Raw genomic sequence first — 27,549 nt, forward strand, 5'->3', positions numbered from 1 at the left:
CTAATAAAGCATAAGTGAATGAATGAAATGTTTTGACAGTTAACCAATTTAGAGAAATGTTAATGGATCTGCCATTCATCTAGCTATTATGGGACAAAATCATTATATAATAGATAATATGTCCTTCAGAAGGACTTGCAGATAACTCAACTGGGACAAGTTTGAATTAATTACTGAATCTTACACAGAAGGTTGAAAATTCTCCAGCTGTTCATGTGAATGAATGAGCCATCTTAAACTTCCATGTCAGTCAAGCCTTCAGATGCATGTAGCCTCAGTGAACTTCTGACTGCAGCAACATGGAGACCCCAAGGGAGAGCCACCCAGCTGAACCCTGCCAACCCATTGAACTATGTGCCATAATAATTTTTTCAGACATTCAATTTTGGGATTGTTGGTTTGTACTATACAGGAAAAAGAAAAAGTTAACAGTATAAACCACATTTGTGAATACTAAGGAATTTCTCTCCAAGCAGTACAATTATTTTTTGATTCATTATAAATATCAGATCTCTTCTTTGATTCTATAAAAACATAAAGACTAGATTATATCTGAAGAATTAATGTCATCAGGAAAAAGGAAAGATTCATGGGTGCCCAAGTGGGCTATTGTATTGACAGGAAAGCAAAAGTGAACTCAAATTTTGTCTGCAACTAATCATGATCATGTGAGCTTTGACCACCCTGCCTCTCGTGACATAATCACTTAATCACTTAATTTTAAGAATAAGAATTTTGACACACTGATAATATTACTCCCTCTTCTCAGTGTTTCTATACCACAATTATTATAGATTCCTTATAGAACTAATATATTTGAGATAATGACGTGTTAAACAGCATAGTGAAAATTCTTCCAAACCTTCAGGAAGTTGAGTCAGTAATCTCATATATCCAGAGAGAAGCAAACCTAAAATCTTAAAAGACTTTGAAATTCCATATCCATTAATTTATATATATAAGTCCAACAGACTGTCACACCTTTTTTGTCCTTTTCAAGTATCTACTTGATACTGTCTTGAGGTGAAAATTAAGGAAACCACTATTTAAGACCAGATTTATGCTGCTCTCTATGTTAACTTTAAATACATAGAGAAACTGAAGTTTATGTTCTATTAGGAAAGTTCCGGTGGTTCTTCTGGAAAGAAGCTGTCTAACAGCTCTGGACATCACTTGACTGTGTGTAGCTTCAGTGTCATGCAGATTTGACCTTCTCTTCCTCGTCTATCCTTCTGTGTCCTCTCCCTTATACATATGTTTCATTTTTTGACTTGGTCTTGATTGAAAATATCCTTTCGAAGAATCGACTTCGGGGCGTGGAAGTGTTCATAAGCTCTGCAGGATCCTGGAAAGGTACACCTCCTTCAGTAGAAATTTGGAAAAAAAGAACATTAAAATATAATAAGCCTTGGAAGGTAAACCTGCATGTGTTGTCTGTTTCCTTCACTGTCTATCCACTCTTGTCCCTCTGTTTGTCCATTCATCTGTCCATCCACCATCTAAGAGAAAATGATTATGTGGCCAAAACCTAATGGCAGAATGCTTGAAGGTTGGGAAGGTCTTGAATAGGTTTATAGTAGTTCTTCATTATTTTTCTAACTGTAAAATGGATTTTTTTCCTTGCCTGAAAAATAGCTGCCTCTACTATTATGTTTCAGAAGAATACTGCCATTTATGAAACAATATAAATGAAGAAATATGACATATTAGGGTATTTGAAGATATCCCATATCTTCAAATGATATTCAGATTTTTCCTCCTTGACCTTAAAGGTCTCTAATATTATTTTTTTTAATGTTATCTATCATTTCTTTTCGGAACTTCTGTGAAAACTTCTATTGAAAAATAGAAGTAGTGGAGCAACTGAATTCTAAAGTCAGTTGCTAACCAACTATCCGAAGTATGCTGCATCCTACTCATTGTAAAGAAAAGGCAAAGTCCTCCAATCTATTGGCTTTTCTTCCTGAGATCTTGAAAAAAGAAGAGACAAGAGTTTCTGAGTAAGATTTCTACATAAAGGTGACAAGAGAGTAAAAGAGTTCTATGCAAGCAAAATTTTGTAAACTATGTAAACAAAGAAGTTACATTTTAGAAATTAATGAGGTTTGTTATTTGCTAATGTTTGCATAATTATTAAATAATGCTGAGTTGCTTCTCAAATTCATATTCTTGAACTCCAGTGTAGGAATTATTTCTTGGCTTTATAAACTCTTGAGGAAAACATTTCAATTGATAATATCCCTAAGCAAAGACAACTTACTAATTTACTAATTGCACAGTTTAGACAAAGAATAGTGTATTATGAATATTTGGTGCTTGATTCATAATCAGGAAAAGTCATTTGGTAACACCAAATGTCTCCTCAACTCATGGAAGAATTTATTGCATGATGTAGAAGAAAAATAGTATTAAAATTAAGCCATAGACCGGATACCAGAGAAGGGTCAAGAAGTGTTTACTTTGAAGCATCATACCCTGTACTGTTCCAGAGGAAACAGACTTGCATCCCCAAATTCCTCTCTGGCCAGGAGAATCTTCCAAACAGCCTGTAAGGGGATAATGGCTCATGTGTCACAGTGTTGCATCTCTTCTGACATCTGCCAAGAGTGTTGAACATCATTAGCAGGGCATTAGTATACTCAGTACCCCCAAATGAATGTCCTTTTTTATTGGAATGTAGTTGTTAGTTTCTGCTGTACAACAGTGTGAATCAGTCATATGTATACATATGTCCCCTCCCTCTTAAATCTCCCTCCCCCCACCCCTATCCCACCCCTCTAGGTTGTCATAAAGCACTGAGCTGAGCTCCTATGCTATACTGCAGCTTCCCACTAGCTAGCTATTTTATACATGGTAGTGTACATATGTCAATGCTACTATCTCAGTTCGTCCCACTCCCTCCTTTCCCCCATCCCTGAGTCCATAAATCTCTTCTCTCCATCTACATCTCTATCCCTGCTCTGCAAATAGGTTCATCAGTACCATTTTTCTAGATTTCATATATATGTGTTAATATATATTAATTTATCCCAAGGGCTTCCCTGGTGGCTCAGATGGTAAAGAATCCACCTGCAATGCAGGAGACCTGGGTTCGATCCCTGGGTTGGGAAGATCCCCTGGAGAAGGGATTCCAGCATTCTGTCCTGGAGAATTCCATGGACTGTATAGTCCATGGGGTCACAAAGAGTCGGACATGACTGAGCGACTTTCAGTTCCATGTACAATATTTGTTTTTCTCTTTCTGACTTATTTCACTCTGTATGACAGGTTCTAGGTTCAGCCACATTATGGGTGACTCAATTTTGTTGCTTTTTATGAATGAGGAAATATTTCATTGATTGGCCTTTTTTCTTGTATAATTCCTGGTGAAGGCTTTAGTCCTTGCACATTTCCTATTATTTCTTGAATCTTTTGGAATTTTTTAAATCTTTTGTTGGTAAAGTTGAATAACTAGATGCCCTATTATGAGCCATGAGCAAAAGAAAAGATTTCTAGATCTTATTTGAACCTTTTCTATTACCTCCATTTACATCTTACCTATGTAAATTTTCTTCTGCATTTTAGCTCAGAATTTACTTCTGCCTTCTCCATTGAATATCAATTTATAAATTGTTGAGCATTTTTACTAGGAACTCCAGAGGTTATTAAAATTTGTAATAACGACTTCATTACTACAAGAAGCTTGAAATTTCATTGAGAAGATAAAACCTATATAAAATTAGAAATTGCTGATATGAGGCCTGCGTGGGATGAACAGGAAAATACTGAGCTTCCCGTGAAGGGAATTAATCCCAGGGAACTTGGAATTTGCTTTCAAATTGTATATTTGATACATTAAGTGTTCTTACTGTGCTTCCTCCTCAACTACAAAACCAATTCTTTTTCCCTTCTAGATAAGCTATCAATAGTTCACCTTGATTTGCTGATTTCTCCCACTTTCTTTCTGGCTTTGCTTAGTTTCCTCAGACTTATAACTTTATGTGTTAGTTAGTTTTTGCTCTATAAAGACCACTCTCAAAATTTTGTAGTTTAAGTCAACAGCTTTTTGTTGGATTTATAATCTGCATGTCTGAAATTGGGGCTGAATTTGATTCACGGATGCATCTGTGAGCCATTCTAGGTCAGCTGGGGGCTAACTCGTTTGGTGTGAGTTTAGCTGGGATAGTTTTATCTGTTCCATATAGTCTCCCAGCTTCTAGCAGGCTACCTTGGCTTGTACACATGGCAACCAGGAAGAATTACAAGTGAAAGGGTGTAGGAAGTATGCAAATGGAGCGCTGTTACTTCTGCTACACTCTTTTGGTCAAAACAAGTCACCAGGCCCACCCAGAATCAAAAGGTGAAGAAAAACCCTCTTGCTTCATGAGGAGTTCATGTGCTATAGGCACAGGGAGTGGTGGAAATTGGGTCCATGTTTGCTGTCAGCCACAGGTGGTGATGACCTTGAATTTGCTGCTGCTGCTGCTAAGTCGCTTCAGTCGTGTCCAACTCTGTGCAACCCCATAGACAGCAGCCCACCAGGCTCTGCCATCCCTGGGATTCTCCAGGCAAGAACACTGGAGTGGGTTGCCATTTCCTTCTCCAATGCATGAAAGTGAAAAGTGAAAGTGAAGTCGCGGCCGACTCGTAGCCACCCCATGGACTGCAGCCCACCAGGCTCCTCCATCCATGGGATTTTCTAGGCAAGAGTACTGGAGTGGCTTGCCATTGCCTTCTCCGTTGAATTTGCTAAGACTGTCAAATTTATACACTATATATATATATGGCCCTTAGGGAATTTGCACTTTGAGGCAACAAATGGCACTAGACAGTGTGTGTTCATTGCCAGCTTGTGAAGCAGCTCAGAGGCCAAGATGTTAGTGCTTTATGTATGTGAAATAGATTTGAGGTGGGAAATGACAGCACGGTACCAATATTTTAGGAAGAATTCACTTGTGGATCTGGGCAGAAAGAAACTTTAGATCCACATATCCAATCACTATAGTCTACTCCTGTTGGATGTTATTTAAATTTCCATGTCAGGGTTGGAGAGGGAGAGGACAGTGTGGTGGAATGGAGTGAATGGGAATGAGAGGGATGGGCCAGAAGGTTGGGGGGACAGCTCCAGATCAGGTCACGAGCACTTTATAGGCTGTAGAATAGACAGGGAGTATATTGGAAGTGTGAGGTAAAGTCACTGGGAATTATTGGAATATTTATTGAGAATAACTCTGACACAGTTTATAAAGATCACTATTACTACTGTATGCAAAATAGACCTTAGAGGAATAAGAGATGATAGTAGCTAAAGTTGGTTTGTAGCTGTGAAAATGGTGGGAAGAGGTCAGGTTCTGTAGCTGTTGGGAAGGATTTGCTGATGGGTGTTTATAGAGGAGAGCCGCTGTAGATGCCATGCAGTGTTGTAGGGGAGACGAGAAGCCTGGGCCTGAGCAGCTTTGGAGAGGTCCGAGAGGGTGGAAAGTGAGTGTTTTTCTTGAGAATTAAGTTTGAGATGCACTTTAGGCATCCAACCCATGTCAGTCCCTATCTTACAACTCTTGAATGGTCTTTTCATCAAATTATGATAAAGCTCAAAAATTAGGGGGGGGGAGGGGAACATGGCTTGTAGGAACGTTTACAGTCTGGCCTCTCCAGTTTCATCTCTTTCCATTTTTCTCATCTTTCCCCCACCGCTCACATCTGTATCCTTCAGCGGTCCTGATTTTTTTCCCATTTTTTGAGCATTCCAGTCTCTCTTTGATTATTCTATACCCTCATAAAAAATAAACACATCCACTTTTTAAAAATTTATTTTTAATTGGAGGATAATTGCTTTACAAAGTTGTGCTGGTTTCTGCCATACAATGTGAAGTAGCCATAAGTATATACATGTTCCCTCCCTCTTGAACCTCCCACCCTTCCTACCCCTCTAGATTGTCAGAGAGCATTGGGTTGAGCTCTGTGAACACATTCTCCTTGTCCCTTGCTTGCCCTCTGGCTAGTCAACTCATATTTGGGGGCTTAAATGTCATTTTCTCTCAGAAGTGGTCTCAGCCTTCCCACACATTCCCCTGACTGGGTTCCATGTTCCCACAATACCCTGAGAACTCCTGTTACAATACTTGTGTTGTTTTGGGGAAAAAAGAAAGAAAGAAAAGTAAGCTCCTTGTTTGTCATACAAACTTGACTTCAAGGACTTGAGTGTAATAACATTGCTTTGACCATATAGTGGCCAGAATGTAGTAGGGGATTGATAAAATTGTTTTAATGCCAGGAGGATAGATTGAAAATCTAAACTGAGTTAAAGATTAAAAGTAGTGGATCAGAACCAATGACCTGAACTGCAAGGTGCTGTGAAAATCAAAGGAAACAGGAGAGAAGGAGGTGTGGTTTAAGATCCAGATTTCCAGATCTGAAATCTGGATCTGGTTTTTTAATCTGAGCTATTTGAGAATAGTGAGAACCATAGCACATGCAGAGGACCATATATGTAAAGGTAAGCTTGGTCTTAGTGTTGCAAAAATATCCAGTAAGTTTCGGAGACTGGTTACCCTTTATCATCATGGTCAGGTAATGTAGCTGAAACCAGTTCTCCAAACACTAAGACAAGACATGTTGAAATTCCTTAAAGAAAACAAGATTTGTTATTGTTGTTGGCTTATTGTTTTTGCTTTCTTAAATGTTTTTAGTACTGAAAGTTTCTAATTCAAGATGTATCAGGCTTGGAAAGATTCAAAGAGGATCACAAAATTTACAAATGAGAGAAAGCTTGTCCACTAAACTAAATTCATAGATCATCCAGTTACCCTTTGGCTGCTCTGTGAAATTCATCTTCTTTTCTTCTATAAGACTAATTTTTAAAGAGAAGTTTTAACTTCACAACAAATGGAGAGGAAGGTACAGAGATTTCCCATATGCCGCCTACCCTGACACATACACAGCCTCCCTCAATATCAACATCTCTCTCTAGAGCGATACATTTGTTACAGTTGATGAACCTGCATTGACACATCTTATACCCTAGACCTGTAGTTTACATTAAGATTCACTCTTCGTGGTGTTCATTTTGTGGGTTTAGACAAATGTACAGTGACGTGTATTCATCATTATAGTTTCATACAGAGCACTTCCACTGCCCTAAAAATCCTTTGTGCTCTCCTGTTTGTCCGCTGATCCTCAGTCCCTATCAACCACTGTTCTTTTTACTTCCTCCATAGTTTTGCCTTTTCCAGAATGCCATATAGTTGGAAACATACATTTTTTAGCCTTTTCAGATTGACTTCTTTTACTCAGTCATATGCATTTAAGTTTCCTCCCAGTCTTTTCATGGCTTGCTAGCTCATCTCTTTTTAAGCACCAAATAATATTTCATTTTCCATGGCACCACAGTTTATCTATCTATTCATCCTCAAACATCTTGGTTGCTGCCAAGTTTGGGCAATTATGAATAAAGCTGCTGTAGTATCCCTTTGCAGGTTTTTATGTGGAACTAAATTTTCGGCTACTTTAGGTAAATGCCCAGGAACACAGTTGCTGGATCCATATAGTTAAGAGTATATTTAGTTTTCTAAGAAACTTCCAAGCAATCTTCTGAAGTGACTATATGGTTTTAATTTCTACCAGCAATGAATGAGAGAGTTCCTGTTGCTCTACATCTTCACCAACATTTGGTGGTGTCAGTGTTCTGGATTTTAGCCATTCTAATAGGTGTTTTAATCTGCATTTCTCTGGTGACATATGATTTGGAACATCTTTTCATATATGCTTATTTACTTTATGTGTATCATCTTTTTCAGTGAGGTGTCTATAAAGGTCCCTGGCTCATTTTTTAATTGACTTTTTTTTTCTTCCCGTTGAGTTTGAGAGTACTTTGTACATTTTGAACAACAGTCCTTTTGCAACTATTTTTTCCTGTCCTATGGCTTGTCCTCTCCTTCTCTTGACATTGTCTTTCATGGAGCAGAAGTTTCCATCTCTTCAGTAATTTCTTTCATGCATTATGTCCTTAGTGTTGTATCTAAAAAGTCATCAACATACACAAGATCATCTAGATTTTTCTCCTATGTTATCTTCTAGGATTTCGTTTTAGTTTTGCATTTCATATTAAAGTCTATGAGCTATTTTGAGTTAATTGTCACAAAAGATGTGATTCTTTCTTTTTTTTAATTTTATTTATTCATTTATTTGGATGTGGTGGGTCTTCATTACTGCTCACAGGCTTTCTGTGTCTTCTGCAACAGTGGGCTACTCATCGTGGTGCCTTCTCTTGGAGAAGGCAATGGCAAACCACTCCAGTATTCTTGCCTGGAAAATCCCATGGATGGAGGAGCCTGGTAGGCTACAGTCCATGGGGTCGCAAAGAGTTGGACACGACTGAAGTGACTTCACTCTCACTTTCTCTTGTTGCAGATCACCGCCTTATAGGGTGTCCAGGCTTCAGTAATGACACATGGAATCTAGAACACAGGCTCAGTAGCAGTTGGCGTGTGGGCTTAGTTGCTTCGTGGCATGTGGGATCTTCCCAGACCAGAGCTTGAACCCATGTCCCCTGCATTGGCAAGTGGATTCTTAACCCGTGGACTGCCAGGGAAGTCCCCCCACTTTTGTTTTTTTGCATGTGGACGTCTAGTTGTTCCATCACCATTTGTTGAAGGGACTATCTTAGGTCCATTATATTGCCTTCACTCCTTTGTCAAAGATCCACTGACTATGCTGCCTCAGTTTTTTGATTCTCATTTATGAGTGGAATTTTAGGAGCTAGGTTTATTTTCATTATCCTCTATTTGGCATTTTTATACAACATTTCTTCTAATTTTTTTTATTAAAAAAATATTTTTTGGTATTAAGTGGGACACTCTTAAAATTTTGTGAGTGAGATATAATTTTCCACCAGTTAAATTGTGTTGGCCAAAAAGTTCATTTGGTCAACTCATATTATGTGTGCTTAGTCACTAAGTCATGTCCAACTCTTTGCAACCCCATGGACTGTAGCCTGCCAGGCTCCTGTGTCCTTGGAATTCTCTAGGTCAGAATACTGGAGTGGGTAGCTGTTCTCTTCTCCAGGGGATCTTCCCAACCCAGGGATTGAATCCAGGTCTCCCACATTGCAGGCAGATTCTTGACTGTCTGAGACACCAGGGAAGCCCCATATGATGGTAGATGTAATTCATGGTTCCAGCAGAGTTGGCATACTAGTATAAATATGTGAAGTAAAACATGATGATTCATAGGGGGTCATTTGACCAATGTACTAGAAAATAGTTGGACACCATTCTCTCTTCCTACACCCCATTTGTAATCTCCAACCACCAGCTGAGGCCCCAGCCACAAATAAAAACTATTCAGATCATCTTAGCTATCCTTACAAAGATCAATTGCCCTTTCAAGTTTGCCTAACCTAAATCTCAAAATAATGAAAAGAATCATCATTTCATAGTAATCTATTTCTCCTTAGACCATAGGACTGCTTGGTTTTGAATCCTAATTCTGCTATTGACCAGCTGTTTGACCTCTAGAAGGTTAAAGGCTGATTAAGTCCTGTGTTCTTTAGCTGTTAAAAGGAGATAATAAAAGTACCTCCCTCCAGCTGTTCTGAGTCTTACATAAAGCTAGTTCATATAAAGGGATTAGTACAATGCTTGGCTATGGTAAGAATCTAGATGTCAGTTCTGTGTCCACTTAAGGGAGTAACGATTCTATTTTTTTCCATTTCTTAGAACCTTAGACTCCAGATTTTACAAAGAATTCCAGGCATATTTACACCTTAATAAGTTAACTAGATATGTTTCTGAGTTTGTCTATAAAATAGATTTTTACATTTTATTTTAATTATTTTTATTGAAGTATAGTTGATTTATAATGTTGTGTTAGTTTCTGGTATTCAGAATATATATTTTCTTTTTTTCAGATTATTTTCCATTATAGATTATTATAAGACATTGAACATTGTGTCCTATGCTATCCAGTAGGACTTTGTTGTTTATCGATTTTATATAATTAGTGTGTATCTATTAATCCCAAGATCCTAATTTATCCCTCCCTCGCTTCCCCCATTTGGTAACCATAAATTTATTTCCTGGGTCTTTGAGTCTGTTTCTTAAAGCAGATATTTATATTTAACTCTACTCTTTTATTATCATTGTATAGTCAGAGATGCAGTCTTATGAACCACTGTATCAATGACAATGAACAACAGATGTTTTCAATGTTAACAGGCTATTGGCAGCATATAAATTGGCAGTTCATTAGAGACCTTAAGAACCTGGAAAAGTGTAAAAACAATGACACTGAGGGTTCCTCCCCACCCCCCAGTCTGAAGAAAATGATGGTGAGAGCATAACAAAGGTGTTTATTTTGGGTACAAACTGTTCTTTCATTGAGCAAGCACTGTGATATGTTTATAAAGACACAAGAGAAGTGGACACACCCAGAGTGGTTTATAAGCAAAATAGCTCATAGCCCTGGTATGGAAGAGGCTGTTTCTAGAACTCACAGAACAATCTCCCTAAAATTTCATTCCTGAAAAGAATAAAAGGTTTTATGGATAAGAACACTGAGAGACCTAGATAGTAACCATTGTTTCTGCAGATATTTGCTGCTTTGTGTCCTTTCTAAATAGTTTGTCATCTATGTGTAGACCATCATTGAAACACAAGACATTTTTCAAAGCTGAAGGTACATAAATTTACTGTGAATATTTATCGTACCTATACAGCGCAAATACGTGTTTTTCATCCGCTTCAAATAAGCTGGAAGTTTCTGACCCATCCCTTTTGTGAATACCAGTCTGGGGACTGCGTATGTGGTAACAGAATTCCAGAAACTAGTTTTATTAGTTCCTCCAGTTCTCAACATGGCAGACTGAGTATGAGGAAGTCATAGTTAATATGTGCTCCTTTGGCCTTTGGGTGATGCTCTAACATAGATTGCTGTCAAATAAATAGAGTCCAATTTAAAGACCATTTTGATCAGGCGGTTAAGGAAATGATTAATTCCTTTTCACTTGGGCCATGTTGACTGACATCAATATTCTCTTCAGTCTTTGCTCTTTGGGTATCTTGGGCATATGAAACAACATTAGAAACATGTTCGGAAGCCTGGACCACTTGAAATAGGTATTAAAAATCTAAAGGTCACATTCAGGTTAAAGGGTCCTGATTTAAGGGTCCACTAATCTTATGACTAGCATAAACACCCCTGGCTCTCATTATCTTTTTTTCTTTGACATTTCAGCCACCTGCAATAGTAAATTATCCATATGAAAGTATCAAGTGGATATTTCCCCTCCTTCCTCTTTCTCCTGTATCATGTTGGCAGATGAAAAGAAAAAGTGGTACAAAAATGTTTAATGGTGAAGTCAGATTCAACAGAAGCAGAGGTGGAAGAAAGAAACCTAATTGCTCCACTTTGAACACACATGTTTTCCATACACGGCTGGTTTTCTTCAATTTTCATAATTGCAATTTCAGGCAGCATCCTTCCACTCCAGGACGGTCATCCCATGTGTGGGTGACCCATTTCCTGTACACTTCCTTCCTCCGGCCCACTTCTTGGCTACATTGACATTACTTCATGTCACAAATGATACCACAGGTGGCCAGAACAGGTTTTGAAAAAGGAAAAAATGAAATAGAAACCTGTCAGAGTTGCTTTCTGTTAAATTAAAATATTTGATGAGGTGCGGCCCAAACTGTTGGCCAGAATGAGACTTCCGAAAAACATTGGCATTTTGGAAACCCGCACTATTTCTTTTGTGATCTATTAACCAAGCATTAGCTGGCTGGGCTATCTCTGACGAGGTAAGAGGAGCAAGCATTTGGCAGTTGTGATATAAAGTGAGAATATGCCCTCACTTTTGGGGTGTAACTGATCAGCTAATATTGACTGAAATCCTAGATTAGAATTGGTTTAATGCATAGTCTTCTAGGGGCTTACAGTCAAAGGAGACAAAATTTACATATAAGTTTCAACAGTCAACCATAGTGCAGCAGAATTCAGTGTGTAGGGGTTAGATTGTGTAGAACAAAATATATGTATGTGTCTGTCTGTCTCCATTCCGAAGAGAAGAGATAGCCAACTAGGCTGAAGAATGAGGGAAAGCTTTTTGGGAAGAAGTTGTCCCCAAGCTGTACTCCAAAAACTGGGGAGCAGGGGGAGAATGGAATTTGGGTCAGTGTGTGCAGGGCCTCAAGTGCCAGAAGGAATCAAGAAAGTAACAGAAAGTTGCAAATGTTCATAAAATATATAAGCCTCTATTTTCAACAAAATTGATATTATCTGTGTTGAAAGATGGGTATACCATTTGTTAGAATGAATCCATAAAACTACTCAAGTGTGCTTATAATGTTCAACAAAAGGCAATCTCCTTTGGAGAATAAATTAACAAATTTGTGTCAGGAGATACTAGAGGTGTCTGCCACTTGTTACCATGTGACATTGAGGGATGAAATTTGGAAAGAGGCGAGCTTCCATTTTGTTGCTGTTCAGTCGCTGAGTCATGTCCGCTGTTTGTCACCCCATGGACTCTAGTACACCAGGCTTCCCTGTCCTTCACTGTCTCCCAGAGTTTGCTCAAACTCATGTCCATTGAGTTGATGATGCCATTTCATCCTCTGTCGCCCCCTTCTCCTCCTGCCTTCAGTCTTTACCAGCATCAGAGTCTTTTCCAATGAGTTGGCTCTTCGCCTCAGGTGGCCAAAGTATTGGAGCTTCAGCGTTGGTCCTTCCAGTGAATATTCAGGGTTGATTTCCTTTAGGATTGACTGGTTTGATCTCCTTGCTGTCTAAGGGACTCTCAAGGACTTTCATTTAGGTTGTATTTAAAATAGAAGTCAAGTCATGGCTACAAAGCTCAGGATGACCTGACTTCTGTTATCCCTTCTAACCTGCTACCTTCTGTGCCATTTCCCCTCACATCCACTAATCTTGCCTGGAAAATCCCATGGATGGAGGAGCTTGGCAAGCTGCATTCTGTGGGGTTGCAAAGAGTTGGACACGACTGAGCTACTAAGCACAAGCAGTACCAAGACGAGCTCTGAGCTCTTGGGCAAGCCAGCTCTTTCTCTTCAGACATAACTTACATTTCACTTTCTCAAAAGCTGGGGTCTTTTTTCGACCATCCTTCCGAGAGAGGTGTGTACTCAGTCCCCTCAGTATTGACTGCCATATTACCCTCTTTAATTCCTTTACAACATAAGGAGTGCTACAAATGGTCTTTGTTTTCTTTAGCATCTGGGTTTCCCGTTTAGAGAGGTCACGAGGACAGGGGACCTCATTGTCCTTGTTCACTGCTATTCCCCTGCGTGCAATAAGCGCTCAGTAAAGTATGTGTTAGATGAATCCGTGTCAGTGGGGTCGTCATTATTCCTCGAGCCTACAGAGCACGCGTTCTCCTCCCCTCCTGAAGTGCTGAACGGTTACAAAGCCGGAGGAAGATAGTGAATGGTGTGGACCTGGGGTGGCTTGCGTTGCCATGGCAGTAGGCTAGAGTGGCACATCCCTTTCCTTTTGTTCCTCTAACTGAGCCTTAAGAACCTGGAAAACAATACCACTCAGAGGGATATTTCACAGAGATGGACTTTGAAGGAATAATTGTGTGGGTTGGATGAATGCTAGTCAATTATATTGGGAAGAACTGCTGGTTTAATTCATCTCTTGATGTGTTTGTATGTTGTAGCCATTGTGGAATGAAATCACTATGCATAATGAGCTAAGGTTCACTGGCTCTCCAGCCTGCCCTTCAAAGCCCTCACACACATTTTCCTGGGTCTGTCCCCCGTCTGGACTATGCACTCTTCTTCCCTCCCTTCTCAAAGTAGTGCTGAATGACTCTGTTCACCCCCTGCAAATTACGGTGCAATGCTCATTGTTAATTTACTGAAAGAAGTTTGAGGAGATTGTTATTTTTTTCTTTTTTATGGGTTTCTCACAGCAGTGGCACACCTCTGGCTGACACTGTACAGAAGCTGCTGAGGTTTTTCTCATTTGCAGCCAGGCTTTACTAGGTGCCTGGTTAAGAAATTATAATGTTATTCTGTTATCTAGTTTGGGTTTATAAATGAAATGCTACAAGGCCTTTGTTATGTGTCATTAATAAATGCTAATAATAAAATGGTGCACTCATTGCTCTGCTGTTGAAATACTTTATCACGTTTTTCCAAAGGATCTATGGTATTAGAGCAGGGCAGAACTGGCAGAAGAGATTTCTGTTTCACTTGCCTTATTCACCTCTCTCCTTCCCCCCTTCCCCTGTTGTCATGGTGGAGATCTGTGCTTCTACTTGAACAGGCAATCCACCAAATTAATGTATTGTCTTAAGTAGGTAATTCTCCCATCTCCTCTCCGTTTTTGTAATCTGCAATGTCCAATTCTCCCTCTTCCTCCTTTAGCACTGCAGTGACAACACACATCCCTGCCAGTCAGACATGAACATCGAAGGAGCCTGGAAGAGAGGCTACACGGGAAAGAACATCGTGGTCACTATCCTGGACGACGGCATTGAGAGGACCCATCCAGATCTGATGCAAAACTATGTGAGTGTTTACTGTGGCCACAGTGCCTTCCCTCCCGGGAAACAGTGGAACTCATGTGAGGATGATCAAAATGGGGGAAAGCATGGAGCGTTCCCAGGTGGCTCGGGGTAAATATTCCACCTGCCAATGCAGGAGATGCAGGTGCCATCCCTGGGTTAGGAAGATCCCCTAGAGAAGGAAATGGTAACCAACTCCAGTATTCTTGCCTGGGAAGTCCCATGGACAGAGGAGCCTGACAGTCCACAGTCCATCTACAGTCCACGGGGTCACAAAAGAGTCAGACACAACTTAGTGACTAAACAACAACAGAATGAGGAAAGTCACTGAAAAATAGCTGTTATGTATTGCTCCCATCTTACAGAAGATTCACTCTCAGAGGACAGGAATCAGGAGATAATGCTATCCACTTTCCTGTGCCTTTGATATTGTGATGACAAAAAGCAGGTGATAAGGTAGCAGAAACCCCAGCTGCTGCTGCCAACAGCTGCTCCTCCCGCAGTTCATCCATGCAGCCAGATAACACGCCCGCCTTCCCCTATGGAGAAAGCGTACTTATAACTCTTCTCAAGTTGTTCTGTGAGTCTCTCCTCTGCCTCTACCCCTATTAAAGGACAATAATGAATATTCTCCCCATAGTCCTCAGGAATCAGTCAATTCCCTTGTTTAAGAAAGAACCATGATTCCAGGACTCAGAACATACGGTAAGCCTGAGATCACAGAGCAAGTGAAAGGGCTGAGACTCAGTACTTTCACTGAAAACCACAGTCCTGATGCCCAGTGCTCAGTGGACACAGGTTGGTTTCTGTCCCTGGGGCCTCTCGGTCCCTTTACCACTGTGATATTTCCTGCCTGGAAATAGGTCAGTGACCCCTCTGTTCCCTACTCTCCAAACATATCCCTTCCACCAGCTTCTCCTCCCTAAGTTTGGTTCAGTTTGGTTCAGTTCAGTTCAGTCGCTCAGTCGTGTCCGACTCTTTGCGACCCCATGAATCGCAGCAAGCCAGGCCTCCCTGTCCATCACCACTCCCGGAGTTCACTCAAACTCACGTCCATCGAGTCAGTGATGCCATCCAGCCATCTCATCCTCTGTCGTCCCCTTTTCCTCCTGCCCCAAATCCCTCCCAGCATCAAAGTCTTTTCCAATGAGTCAACTCTTCGCATGAGGTGGCCAAAGTACTGGAGTTTCAGCTTTAGCATCATTTCTTCCAAAGAACACCCAGCGCTGATTTCCTTCAGAATGGACTGGTTGGATCTCCTTGCAGTCCAAGGGACTCTCAAGAGTCTTCTCCAGCACCACAGTTCAAAAGCATCAATTCTTCGGTGCTCAGCTTTCTTCACAGTCCAACTCTCACATCTGTACATGACCAATGGAAAAACCATAGCCTTGACTAGACGGACCTTTGTTGGCAAAGTAATGTCTCTGCTTTTGAATATGCTGTCTAGGTTGGTCATAACTTTCCTTCCAAGGAGTGTCTTTTAATTTCATGGCTGTGGTCACCATCTGCAGTGATTTTGGAGCCCCCCAAAATAAAGTCTGACACTATTTCCACTGTTTCCCCATCTATTTCCCATGAAGTGATGGGACCGGATGCCATGATATTCGTTTTCTGAATGTTGAGCTTTAAGCCAACTTTTTCCCTCTCCTCTTTCACTTTCATCAAGAGGCTTTTTAGTTCCTCTTCACTTTCTGCCATAAGGGTGGTGTCATCTGCATATCTGAGGTTATTGATATCTCTCCCGGCAATCTTGATTCCAGCTTGTGTTTCTTCCAGCCCAGCGTTTCTCATGATGTACTCCGCATAGAAGTTAAATAAGCAGAAGTTAAATACTGTATAACAGTATACAGCCTTGATGTACTCCTTTTCCTTTTTGGAACCAGTCTGTTGTTCCATGTCCAGTTCTAACTGTTGCCTCTTGACCTGCATATAGGTTTCTCAAGAGGCAGGTCAGGTGGTCTGGAAGTTTGGTTAGAAGTCCGTAAGTATCTCCCAATATGCCATTCTCTGCTCCAAATGTGTGTTTCCTGATACCTCAATGTTCTCCTTAAAATATTCATTTTGTTGCTGAAGAGCCTCCAGTGACTCCCTAGTATCTGCAAATGTAACTCTCCGATTGCTGTCAGGACCCTGCAGAAACTCCTGGTGGAGCCCACTCATACCAGTGCCTTCCACATTGCCTTCTGATCTATTTCCTGTTGACGACTGTTTCCACTAGAACACTGGTATTGCTGCAAACCCATCAAGACTTCAGTCACTTTTACCCATGTCCCTCTCTATACTTCATGACTTCTTTCAATTCCAAAACTTTGGTTGTGTGAGTTTCCCTATATTGTTTTCATGTTGTTATTGGAAAAAAAAAAATTGAAGTTGGTGATTTTCTATCAGCTTATGAATTTCCTTTCACAGCCTTGAAAAGACAAGCAGCTCTAAATCATGATGAAATCAGGACTCATATTGACCCTTAAGGAGGAAATTCAGGGGCCAGGGTTTGCCCTGTGTTTACAGAAGAGCCCCACAGAAAATTCTAAGCTATAACTCAGAGGACTACACCTCCAGATTTTTTTCTTCTCTCCTATTGGGTTGGCCAAAAGTTTCCTCAAGTTTTCATGTAATATTGTATTGAAAAACCTGGATGAACTTTTGGGTCAACCCAATATATCCAACCAGTCCATTCTGAAGTAGATCAGCCCTGGGATTTCTTTGGAAGGAATGATGCTAAAGCTGAAACTCCAGTACTTTGGCCACCTCATGCGAAGAGTTGACTCATTGGAAAAGACTCTGATGCTGGGAGGGATTGGGGGCAGGAGGAGAAGGGGACGACAGAGGATGAGATGGCTGGATGGCATCACTGACTCGATGGACGTGAGTCTGAGTGAACTCCGGGAGTGGAGATGGACAGGGAGGCCTGGCGTGCTGTGATTCATGGGGTCGCAAAGAGTCGGACACGACTGAGCAACTGAACTGAACTGAACTGAATATATTCATGGTCGTTAAAGGAGCAACGTCAGCAAGGCCAGCCTATCTCACTGTGCCCTGAGCTGGTGGGAGTCCTGAGAGAGGCTTGGCCCATAGGTTCCCTAAACACATCAGTACAGAGGATTTGCCATTCTCACAGGCCTGCTGCTTTCTCTCCTCATTGCTCCTCAGTAACTGGTGGACACAGCAGCGGCCCTGAGGAGCCTTGTAGTGGATGCACTCAGAATGGACGTGGCCTTTTCTTTAAGGCTGAGATTCCAAGAAAAGAACATAATGTCCTCTTGAAATCTGCTATTTCTCTCTCTCTCTCTCTCACCGTTTATCTTCAGCCTGGGAAGGCTTGGTTTCTCCTCACAGTGGAATCAGTTTGTCTCTGTTGCCATCTCTCCTCTGCCCTCTCTCTCAAATACCGCTTCAGCTTCACATGAAACCATTTAGGTAGAAATGTCCATATATTTTCTCCAGTGTTTCTTTCTCATTTGCTTAATATCACTTATTACATGACCCTTAATCTCAGATTAGTTTTCCTTTTGTCAGACAAACCTGAAAAGATTCTTTTTATCTTTGCAGATAAGACACTTCCGAGTCACTTCCTAGACACATCAGAAGCTACCGCTGGCTCACACAGCCACCCCAATTCCTAACCTATGAAGACCTTCCTTCCCTCAGGGTCACCCAATATCACCTGATACTTTATCAACTTTAGCTTTTCGTCTCAGTATTCAATCCTGTTGCCCTTTTCATTTCAAAAATTCAGCCAAGAAACTTCACAAGTCAATTTTCTACAATGAAATATTGAAATAGTTTCCCCTAAATTAGATGATTTTCCCTAAGGTTGAAAGAGAGAGAGAGGAGGAACTGCAAATTCATTTAGTTCTCATTTGAACCAAACATTTGAGTGGCTGCCCTCACCTTGCCTCCAAACACACACAAGTAAACGTATGTGTCTTCACAGAATAGACTTTAGAACTTACAAAGGAACTTCAGTTCAGACTCCTCATTTACAGGGTAGACACTGAGGAACACTAAAATGAGTTAGCCCAGGTCTTCTAAAGAACAGAACTATGGTTGTCCATGATAAGCAAGACTTCTCACCATATGCAGTGCAGTTTTTATAGAGCATTCCTATTCTCCACTGCATTGAAATGCATCTGATTAAATACAAAGAGCCTTAACCTAAATGTGATTGCATTCTTTACCTTTTTTCATTTTTTTTCCTCCCTTGAAAGAAAATTCTCTAGAATTTACCTGTGTAGTTAGCAGTATGGGTGCCCTTTTGGTTCTCCTAAAGTTAGAGCTGGTGAAAGTAGAGAAGAGCACAATGGATTGGATGGGATGCCTGGGTTCCAGTCTTCATTCCATAGGCAATTCGTTTCACGCCTTTGGCCAAGTTACATAACCTGTCTCAGGCCTCTGTTTTCTTATGAGTAAAATTAGATGATATCACCCTTCATGCTTGAATGAACACTAAGCTGGGCTGCTTTGTATGTTTCTCTGTATGGGAAGCAGGACTTACTATCTTTATATGTCATGTGTATTTTACTTACTTCCCCCAAACATTTCAAACTCCCTGTACCTATAAGTTATTTTCAGAAACAAGAGTCTTTGATAAGAAAGCAGAAAGCAAAGAGCATTTACTTTTACTAAAACTGATAACAGAAATCGTAAAGCATAAAAAAATTCAAAACATCTTAAATTAGTTCTGTCTACCATGATATAAATTTGAATGATGGAATAATCCACTATTTTTTTTTCTTAGAAATTTGAATATTTTTCAAAATTATTTGAAAAAGCAAATAAATGCAGCTTTGGTTTCAGAGAAACTTCTGTTTCATTTGAAACCTTGACATAAAGTAAAACTATTATTTTAGTTGTGGCAAAAGCCCATTGGGTATAAATAAGAAGTCTTGAATTGTAGACCCTTTCATAGTAGATAAAACATTTGAAACCAGACAAATATTCCCTCATAGAGGTCGCAAGATAACCTGATACAGTAGATTTCTAATACTCATCTTTAATTGACTTGCCAGTTATTTGTGAATGATCTTTGTCTCCAGAAATCTCTGAATTGTGATAACGTATTTGCACACTCAAGAAATGAAGTAAGCAATAGAGAGAGAGTCTATGAAGAATAAATCACTTTGCTTCTAGGTGGTCTAGCAGTACTTTGCAGAGTAGGTGGTTATTGGGGTGAAGGGTCAATGCGAGGTATGGGGGAACAGTGCTGGCAAGGATGGACTGAGCACATCTTTGGTCTGTAGAGAGTATTTCTTCACCTTTATGGGACAAAATATGACACTGATTGTTATCGAACAAGGCATTCTGACACCACTGGACCATGAGTGTTTTATTTAATCTAATTACTCTCTTGCAGAAATGTGTTTAAGGAGTCATGAGCCTTCAGGTCCATGGCTAATTAATGAACACCTGTATCCTTTCTCTCTCTCCTCTGTGACCCAGGATGCTCTGGCAAGCTGTGACGTGAATGGGAATGACCTAGACCCTATGCCCCGTTACGACGCAAGCAATGAGAACAAGTAAGACGCCGGTGGGGTGGCTAGTGTGTGGCCCGTACAGAGCTTTGTTTTCTGCTCTTGCCAAAGGAAATCTTTCCTTGGAAATCTTTGGTAACAAATGATCCCTACTTTGCTGTAAGATAAACAAGTGTCTTTCTGCTAAAGCTTCTGGATATAAAACCGGGTGGTCCCCATGGTAAGAATGGTTGCAGAAAGAATCCGGGGGAATAACTTGAGGATGTGCCTGGGGAATATTGCTCCTCATGTGGTCACTGGCCTGTGACCCACTTGTTTAAGAATAGGGATGCTCAAGGGAGAGGCAAAACAAAGTGTCCCCTGGCCTTTACTCTGTCCAGTTCAACATATTGAATTGAATGTTGTACCTGAGGTCTCTGCCAGGGCTTTCCGGTTTGCTTCTTTTTTCTGTCTTCTACTGTGCAGTAATTATATTCTTTACTAACATGCCTGCAATACCTATATGGTTTTTCATGTATGGAATTATATTATATTCTTTTACTAACATGCCTGCAATACCTATATGGTTTTTCATGTATGGAACACATTATCACTCTTATTCTCCAAGTCAAGAGCCCATGTTGCCACATTTACACTTTCCAGTTAGTACAGCAGTTTTTGGAAAGTAAATGAAATGCACAATCATTTCTTGCTTATGATGACCCAGGTATTTTTCAAAGATTAGTAGACTGTTTCTACTCTCTAGATCACATTAAAATTGGGGCTTTTACTTCAAAGTTTTTTCAGGATAATATTGTGATTTAGATACTATCATCTGAATTTTTACTTACCTATTTTTGTTTGGGATCACAAAAGTTATAAAGAGAGGTATTTTGTTCATTTATTATGTACAGTTTCTACCCTGCATTTTTCCTAAGGGAAAATTTTCTCACCTGGTATTATTTGATTAAGTCGATAAATTTAGATAAATTCATGCAGCCTGGATAATTGTGACTATGCATGGGGTGTTCCCTTCCCCCTTCTTAACCATTTACAAAGAAGCCTTGAAAAAGTTACCATGAAAAATATGCTATTTGATAATATTAGCAATTGAATCAATGTTATAAATCAGATTCAGTGGTGAAAGCATTAATATACAAATTGATGTAGATAGAATTTTCCAGAACTTTTGAAACAAAAGAAAGGGCCCTGAAGTAAACCGGATAGTTTTCCATCAAGCCTGGTCATTACTGTCTAGATTACACTGTTTAAAGTTATAATCAATAATTTGAGACAACGTGAGCTAATTTACTTAACCTAATTAGCAAACTAACATGAAACACTGAAAAAGAAATTTGAAGCTTCCATATTTAAAAGTCACCTGTGATAAATTTCACTCTCTAGTGCAGTCTACTCTAGTGCAGCATGCTGCTTCTGCTGTTGCTGCCAAGTCGCGTCAGTCATGTCCGACTCTGTGCGACCCCATAGACGGCAGCCCACCAGGCTCCCCTGTCCCTGGGATTCTCCAGGCAAGAACACTGGAGTGGGTTGACATTTCCTTCTCCAATGCAGGAAAGTGAAAAGTGAAAGTGAAGTTTCTCAGTCGTGTCCGACTCTGAGTGACCCCATGGACTGCAGCCTACCAGGCTCCTCCGTCCATAGGATTTTCCAGGCAAGAGTACTGGAGTGGGGTGCCATTGCCTTCTCCCCTAGTGCAACATATATGCTCCTAAAAATACTTGCACTCTGCAAAGTCTAAAACCACAGAGTAATAGGAAAATGTAGTTGGAGCTCACACTCAGAAACTTCATCAATGACATGCACAGAAAAATGGTAGGCATCTATTAAAAATAATAGCCCAGTTTTATTCATTTTAAGTGATTAAGAAATATATAAAACTAATCAATGTGGTGCTTTATCTTATATAAAAATTCTCCCAGCAGTCCTTAGATGTGAAGCAAAAAGAAAAAGGCTCAGATAGGTCAAGTGGACAAGGATTAAACAGGTAGTAAGAGATGGAGATGTTAGGAAGCAAAAACTCCAACTCAAGTGGTTTGTTTATAAGCTCTTGCTCTGTATATTATACACAAGGCTAAGTTCTTAAGGTAATGAAAAGGAAAATGATCCAAGTACCTTTCATTTCAATGAATTGTGACTAGAGATAATTGGTTTCAATAACAGTAAGTTTGAGAGAATGAAAGATTGAATTATTGACCAAAATAGTTTGATAATACAGAGTGCTGAGCTGACCTTTGACATCTTGTTGTAAAGAAGGCTAAAAAAAAAGTATGTGCCAGTCTGGTACTTCAAAATAGAAAGAATATAATTCAGAGAGCTAGATTGGGTTCAGAGTCCCTTTCCATCAGTTTTATACTTAATCTGTGGTCTTATCATTATGAAATTAAATTCTAACTAGTTTGTTTATAATTCTGTTATGACACTGACTTCTTAAGCTGTCCTGTTTTATTTTTATACAATTTATAGAAGTTATACTCCATTTACAGTTATTACAAAATATTTATTATGAAGTATTTCCTGTGTTATATAAAACATCTTTGTAGCTTATTTTACAACCAGTAGTTTGAACCTCCCACTCCCCCACCCCTATTCTGCCCCTCCTGTCACTTTATCTTGATTAAGACCTGAAGTTGGCTTATAGAAGTGTGTGCCCATTGCATCTGCTTCTACTCACATGCTTGCCACTCTGTGTGCAAGAGAAAAAGAGGAAGAAAAAATGAGATCAAGATGAAAAATTTGAAGAACAGAAAATAGGAAAATAATGAAATAAGCTGGGAGGAAGGAGTACAATTCAGTAGAGTGGAGGATACCCTCCAGGATGGTCTTTGGAAGCGTGGAAGCTTGCAAGTTATTATGAAGTGGAAGGAGGGTTATCCAAGGTCAGAGGGGAAACAACAGCATCAGATGTAGACACACTGTGTTCCTGAGGTGTGTAGTTCTGTGTGTTTCGTGTATTCCTACGGTGCTCATTGCAACTTGTTATGTTCTCTACATTCACCTAGAGTTTCTGATACAAAACTGTTCATAAACAAATGCAAATTTCACATTATATTCAGATCATTCTGTAATATGTCAATGTTATTGAAAATTTTTGTTTTGTTTTCAAGGCAAGCATTATAGTAGAACTGATTATACCATATCCATTGGCTAAAGTTATCTCATCAACATTTGTGTGTTTAGAGAAAAGAGAAACAGGAAAGCTCGAGGAAAGTCAAGATGAAGTTTACACCCAAAGTATCCTTGTACAGAGTGTGAAGGGACAGGGGTGCTGTAGGTGGGAACTGCAAGTGTGTAGTGCCCTGTAGCCAGTTTTGTCTCAATCTAGATGTGGTGAGTTTTGTATCAAAACTATTCTCCTAAGGTGTATCAGTCCTGTGACTAACAGTGCTGACCACAAAGTGTGTATGTGAAGACAATTCTTTGAGTGTTGGCTTTGATGGCTTTTTTACTGGCTGTCTTTTAAAAATTGTATCCTTTGTGAGGACACCTTTCAAACTTGGTTGCTTGCCAAGACCTTTGCTCAAGAAGAGTAGCTATCTTCCTGGTCACACTGGTATATCCTAGTGTGTGCTGTTTTGACCCGTTCTAAGTAGTGCTCTTTAGTATAATGTGGGTGTGAGTGTTAGAGGACACAGGCATGTTCTGGATGTGTGCTTAGGTTTGTAGCCTTGACAGTGAAATATGACATTTTCCAGAGTGCAGCACCAGCACTCCTGCCTCTGTTTTACGAAAATCATCAGTCACCTGGGGCATCAGATGGCCCTATCAATCCATGCACATCCAGGACACATGTGTGCATGCTTGGTCGTGTCTGACTCTTTTGCAACCCCATGGACTGTAGCCTGTGAGGCTCCTTTGCCCATGGAATTTTCTAGGCAACAGTGCTGGAATGGGTTGTCATTTCTTATTCCAGGGGATCTTCCTGATCCAGGGATCGAACCAACGTCTCTTGTGTCTCCTACATTGGCAGGCATATTCTCTATCACTGCCCACTCAGGAAGCTCGCTGCTGCTGCTGCTGTTAAGTCGCTTTAGTCGTGTCCGACTCTGTGCAACCCCATAGACAGCAGCCCACCAGGCTCCCCCATCCCTGGGATTCTCCAGGCAAGAACACTGGAGTGGGTTGCCATTGCCTTCTCCAGGGAGGCTCACTAGTGCTGCCCAATTTTTCTTGGCTAACCACAAGCATGTATTGGGTTGGCTAAACCCAAATAAACTTTTTGGCCAAATTTAGGCATTTAGGGTTAAAATATCATCTCTGTTCATTAGACCATAATTATAAATATAATTGATGGATCTGTCTTCTAAGAATGGGTCCTTAGATAGATAATTCTGTATTAGTAGAATTCACTTGACATCAGAAAATAAAGAGTGGTTTGTAGTTTGATACTTGACTTTTAGCTTTGGTTCACCCTAATACCTTTATGGTCTTTCAGTTCAGTCGCTCAGTTGTGTCCAACTCTTTGCAACCCCATGAACTGCAGGACGCCAGGCCTCCCTGTCCATCACCAACTCCAAGAGTCCACCCAAACCCATGTCCATCAAGTCAGTAATGCCATCCAACCATCTCATTCTCTGTCGTCCCCTTCTCCTCCTGCCCTCAATCTTTCCCAGCATCAGGGTCATTTCAAATGAGTCAGCTCTTTGCATCAGATGGCCAAAGTATTGGAGTTTCAGCTTCAACATCAGTCCTTCCAATGAACACCCAGGACTGATTTCCTTTAGGATGGACTGGTTGGATCTCCTTGCAGTCCAAGGGACTCTCAAGAGTCTTCTCTAACACTTTAGGCTTAACTATTCTGAGCTTTAGTATTTTTAGAAATCTCTGAAATGGGCATAATAATACTTCCAAAGATTAGCAAGAAAATATGTAAAACAGCAGGCATAGTGCTGACTGTATAATAGGTACTAGATAATTATAACTTATTATAATTATTCAGTTCCTACATCCAGTTCTCAATAAATAATCATTTAAAATTATAATTGTCTCAAAATACATGTGCATATGAACATTACAAATTTCAATTAAGACTTGGAAGCCTTTGTTTATTTCCATGGTTAGAGGTTTAGATGTGCTTTATGCTTCTATCGGGGCTGGGAACCAACTCATTTGGTAGACAGTAAATCTGTTTTTTTGAAAAAATAGTATTTATTTGTTTGGCTGTGTCGAGTCTTTTCTTCATTGCATCATGCGGAATCTTTAGTTGAGGCATGTGGGATCTAGTGCTCTGACCAGTGAATGAACCTGGGCTCCCTATATTGGGAGCACAGAATCTTAGCCACTTGACCACCAGTTAGGAGGAATGTTAATCTAGGGAAGTGCTGCTCAGTGTGGTCTGTCGATGGGTGCAGGACCATGAACTATTTAATGATGTTGAGCATTACGGTAGAGAGTTTGTGCATGCATGCTCAGTCACTAAGTCATGTGTGACTCCTTTATGACCCCATGGATTGTAACCAGCCAGGCTCCCCTGTCCATGGAATTTCCCAGGCAAGAATACTGGAGTGGGTTGCCATTTCCTTTCCAGGGGATCATCCCAACCCAGGGTTTGAACCCACATCTCCTGCATCTCCTGTGTTGACAAGCAGTTCTTTACCACTGAGCCATCTGGGACCACGGAAGTCGCCAAATCTGCTTCTATTTAATTCCATTCAATATTCCATCTCCCTTTACTTGATCATGGTGCCTTAAATTTAAAGTGAAGCTATGGTTTTTCCAGTAGTTATGTATGGATGTGAAAGTTGGACTATAACGAAAGCTGAGCGCTGAAGAATTGATGCTTTTGAACTGTGGTGTTGGAGACGACTCTTGAGAGTCCCTTGGACTGCAAGGAGATCCAACCAGTCCATCCTAAAGGAAATCAGTTCTGAATATTCATTGGAAGGACTGATGCTGAAGCTGAAACTCCAATACTTTGGCCACCTGATGCAAAGAACTGACTCATTTAAAAAGACCCTGATTCTGGAAAAGATTGAAGGTGGGAGAAGGGGACGACAGAGGATGAGATGATTGGATGGCATCACTGACTCAATAGACATGAGTTTGAATAAACTGTGGGAGTTGGTGATGGACAGGGAGGCCTGGTGTGCTGCAGTCCATGGGAGTCGCAAAGAATCTGACACAACTGAGCAACTGAATTGAACTGAGTGAGGGGGAGGAATTTCTAAACATCACCTGAATGCAGTTGAAGCATATGTTGTGCAAGTACCTTCTCATTTTACAATCTGGTAGGCTTCAGAGAATATTTGGAATTATTTGACACCTAGCTGTGTGTGTTCATTCATTCAGTGGATAATCATTGAAACACTACCTGTTGAGTGGCTCTGTTACATGCTTAGGGGATACAATGAGGCAGTAATCTTAGCTACTAACTAATTAGGAAATGACTTAGAATGTGTAACCTGAAGGGTTTTAGTCCTGTCATTGGCTCTTCCTAACTGTGCTGTGGAGCCTGAGGGTGTGGGGGACTGACTGTACTGTGTCATTTTATGTAAAGGACTTGAGCATCCTCGGAGTTTGGTATCTGCAGGGAGTCCCTGAAACCAATGTCCAGAGGATACCAAGGGATGACTGTACTGACAATGTACCCTCAAAACTATATGCAAATCATTTCTCTCAGATTTACCTGATTACATTTCTAGCACTGAAGCTTTGGGGTAAAGCAAATCACCTCTGAAACGAGTTGCCAGTCCAGGTTCGATGCACGATACTGGATGCTTGGGGCTGGTGCACTGGGACGACCCAGAGGGATGGAATGGGGAGGGAGGAGGGAGGAGGGTTCAGGATGGGGAACACATGTAAACCTGTGGCGGATTCATTTTGATATTTGGCAAATCTAATACAGTTATGTAAAGTTTAAAAATAAAATAAAATTAAAAAAAAAAAAAAAAGAAATGTTTTAAATAAGTAAAAAAAAATAAAAATAAAAAAAAAAAAAATAAAAAAAAAAAAAAAAAAAAGTTATCAAAGTCCTTTTCTTATCACTTTTTTCAAGTCCCCATACAGTGGTGTGTTAAAGCTAAATAACAGATACTAAAGAAATAGCATGGTTGAGAGAGACCATAAAACCTGTTCTCCCATTTCACTTTCCCTCCATTCATATTAACTTGCAGAATAAAGCTGACTGTATTGTTCTAGGCTTAAAATAGAAAATGCCTCCCTATAAATGAAACAGTCTCCTGGCATTTCATACCACTACTCCCATTTCTGATAAATGAATTATGGATGTCTGAGTTAGATTTTTCCTTCCCTAGGTTGCTTCTTTTTAAATGTTCCCTCTGCTGAAGAGTCATAGCAACATATTTAGTGGGAGATGAGACCACACGTTGAATCTTGAATATGTGCTTTGTGAGCCCAGAATCTAATTTCCTTTCAAAACAAACCAACGCATAGGTTAAAGACTCATTTTCCAAAAGGAATGGAGTTTTCATCTTTGTCCCTTATCTTTATTCCCAGAAAGGTTTAGCCAGGGTGGATGGAAGTACATTTCTTTTGGTTCTCTAGTGTCCTTTTCACACATCATTTCTGGTTTTAAGAATGTCACTGTGTTGTGTGGCCTTTGCTTTCTCATCCCTG

The 27,549-nt window shown here is 40.2% G+C and overlaps 1 protein-coding gene across 6 annotated transcripts in view; it reads left to right on the top strand.

Moving 5' to 3' along the window:
• Positions 1-27,549, top strand: part of PCSK5 (proprotein convertase subtilisin/kexin type 5) — a 514,258-nt gene that overhangs the window by 126,559 nt on the left and 360,150 nt on the right. For all 6 annotated transcript variants that reach the window (XM_025281624.3, XM_044939958.2, XM_025281617.3 and 3 more), the window contains exons 4-5: positions 14,367-14,510; positions 19,946-20,022. In XM_025281624.3, the coding sequence (XP_025137409.2) occupies positions 14,367-14,510; positions 19,946-20,022 (221 nt within the window). The remainder of the gene's footprint in view (positions 1-14,366; positions 14,511-19,945; positions 20,023-27,549) is intronic.

The sequence above is a fragment of the Bubalus bubalis genome, chromosome 3 (genome assembly GCF_019923935.1).
Source record: "Bubalus bubalis isolate 160015118507 breed Murrah chromosome 3, NDDB_SH_1, whole genome shotgun sequence".
Taxonomy (NCBI): Eukaryota; Metazoa; Chordata; class Mammalia; order Artiodactyla; family Bovidae; genus Bubalus; species Bubalus bubalis.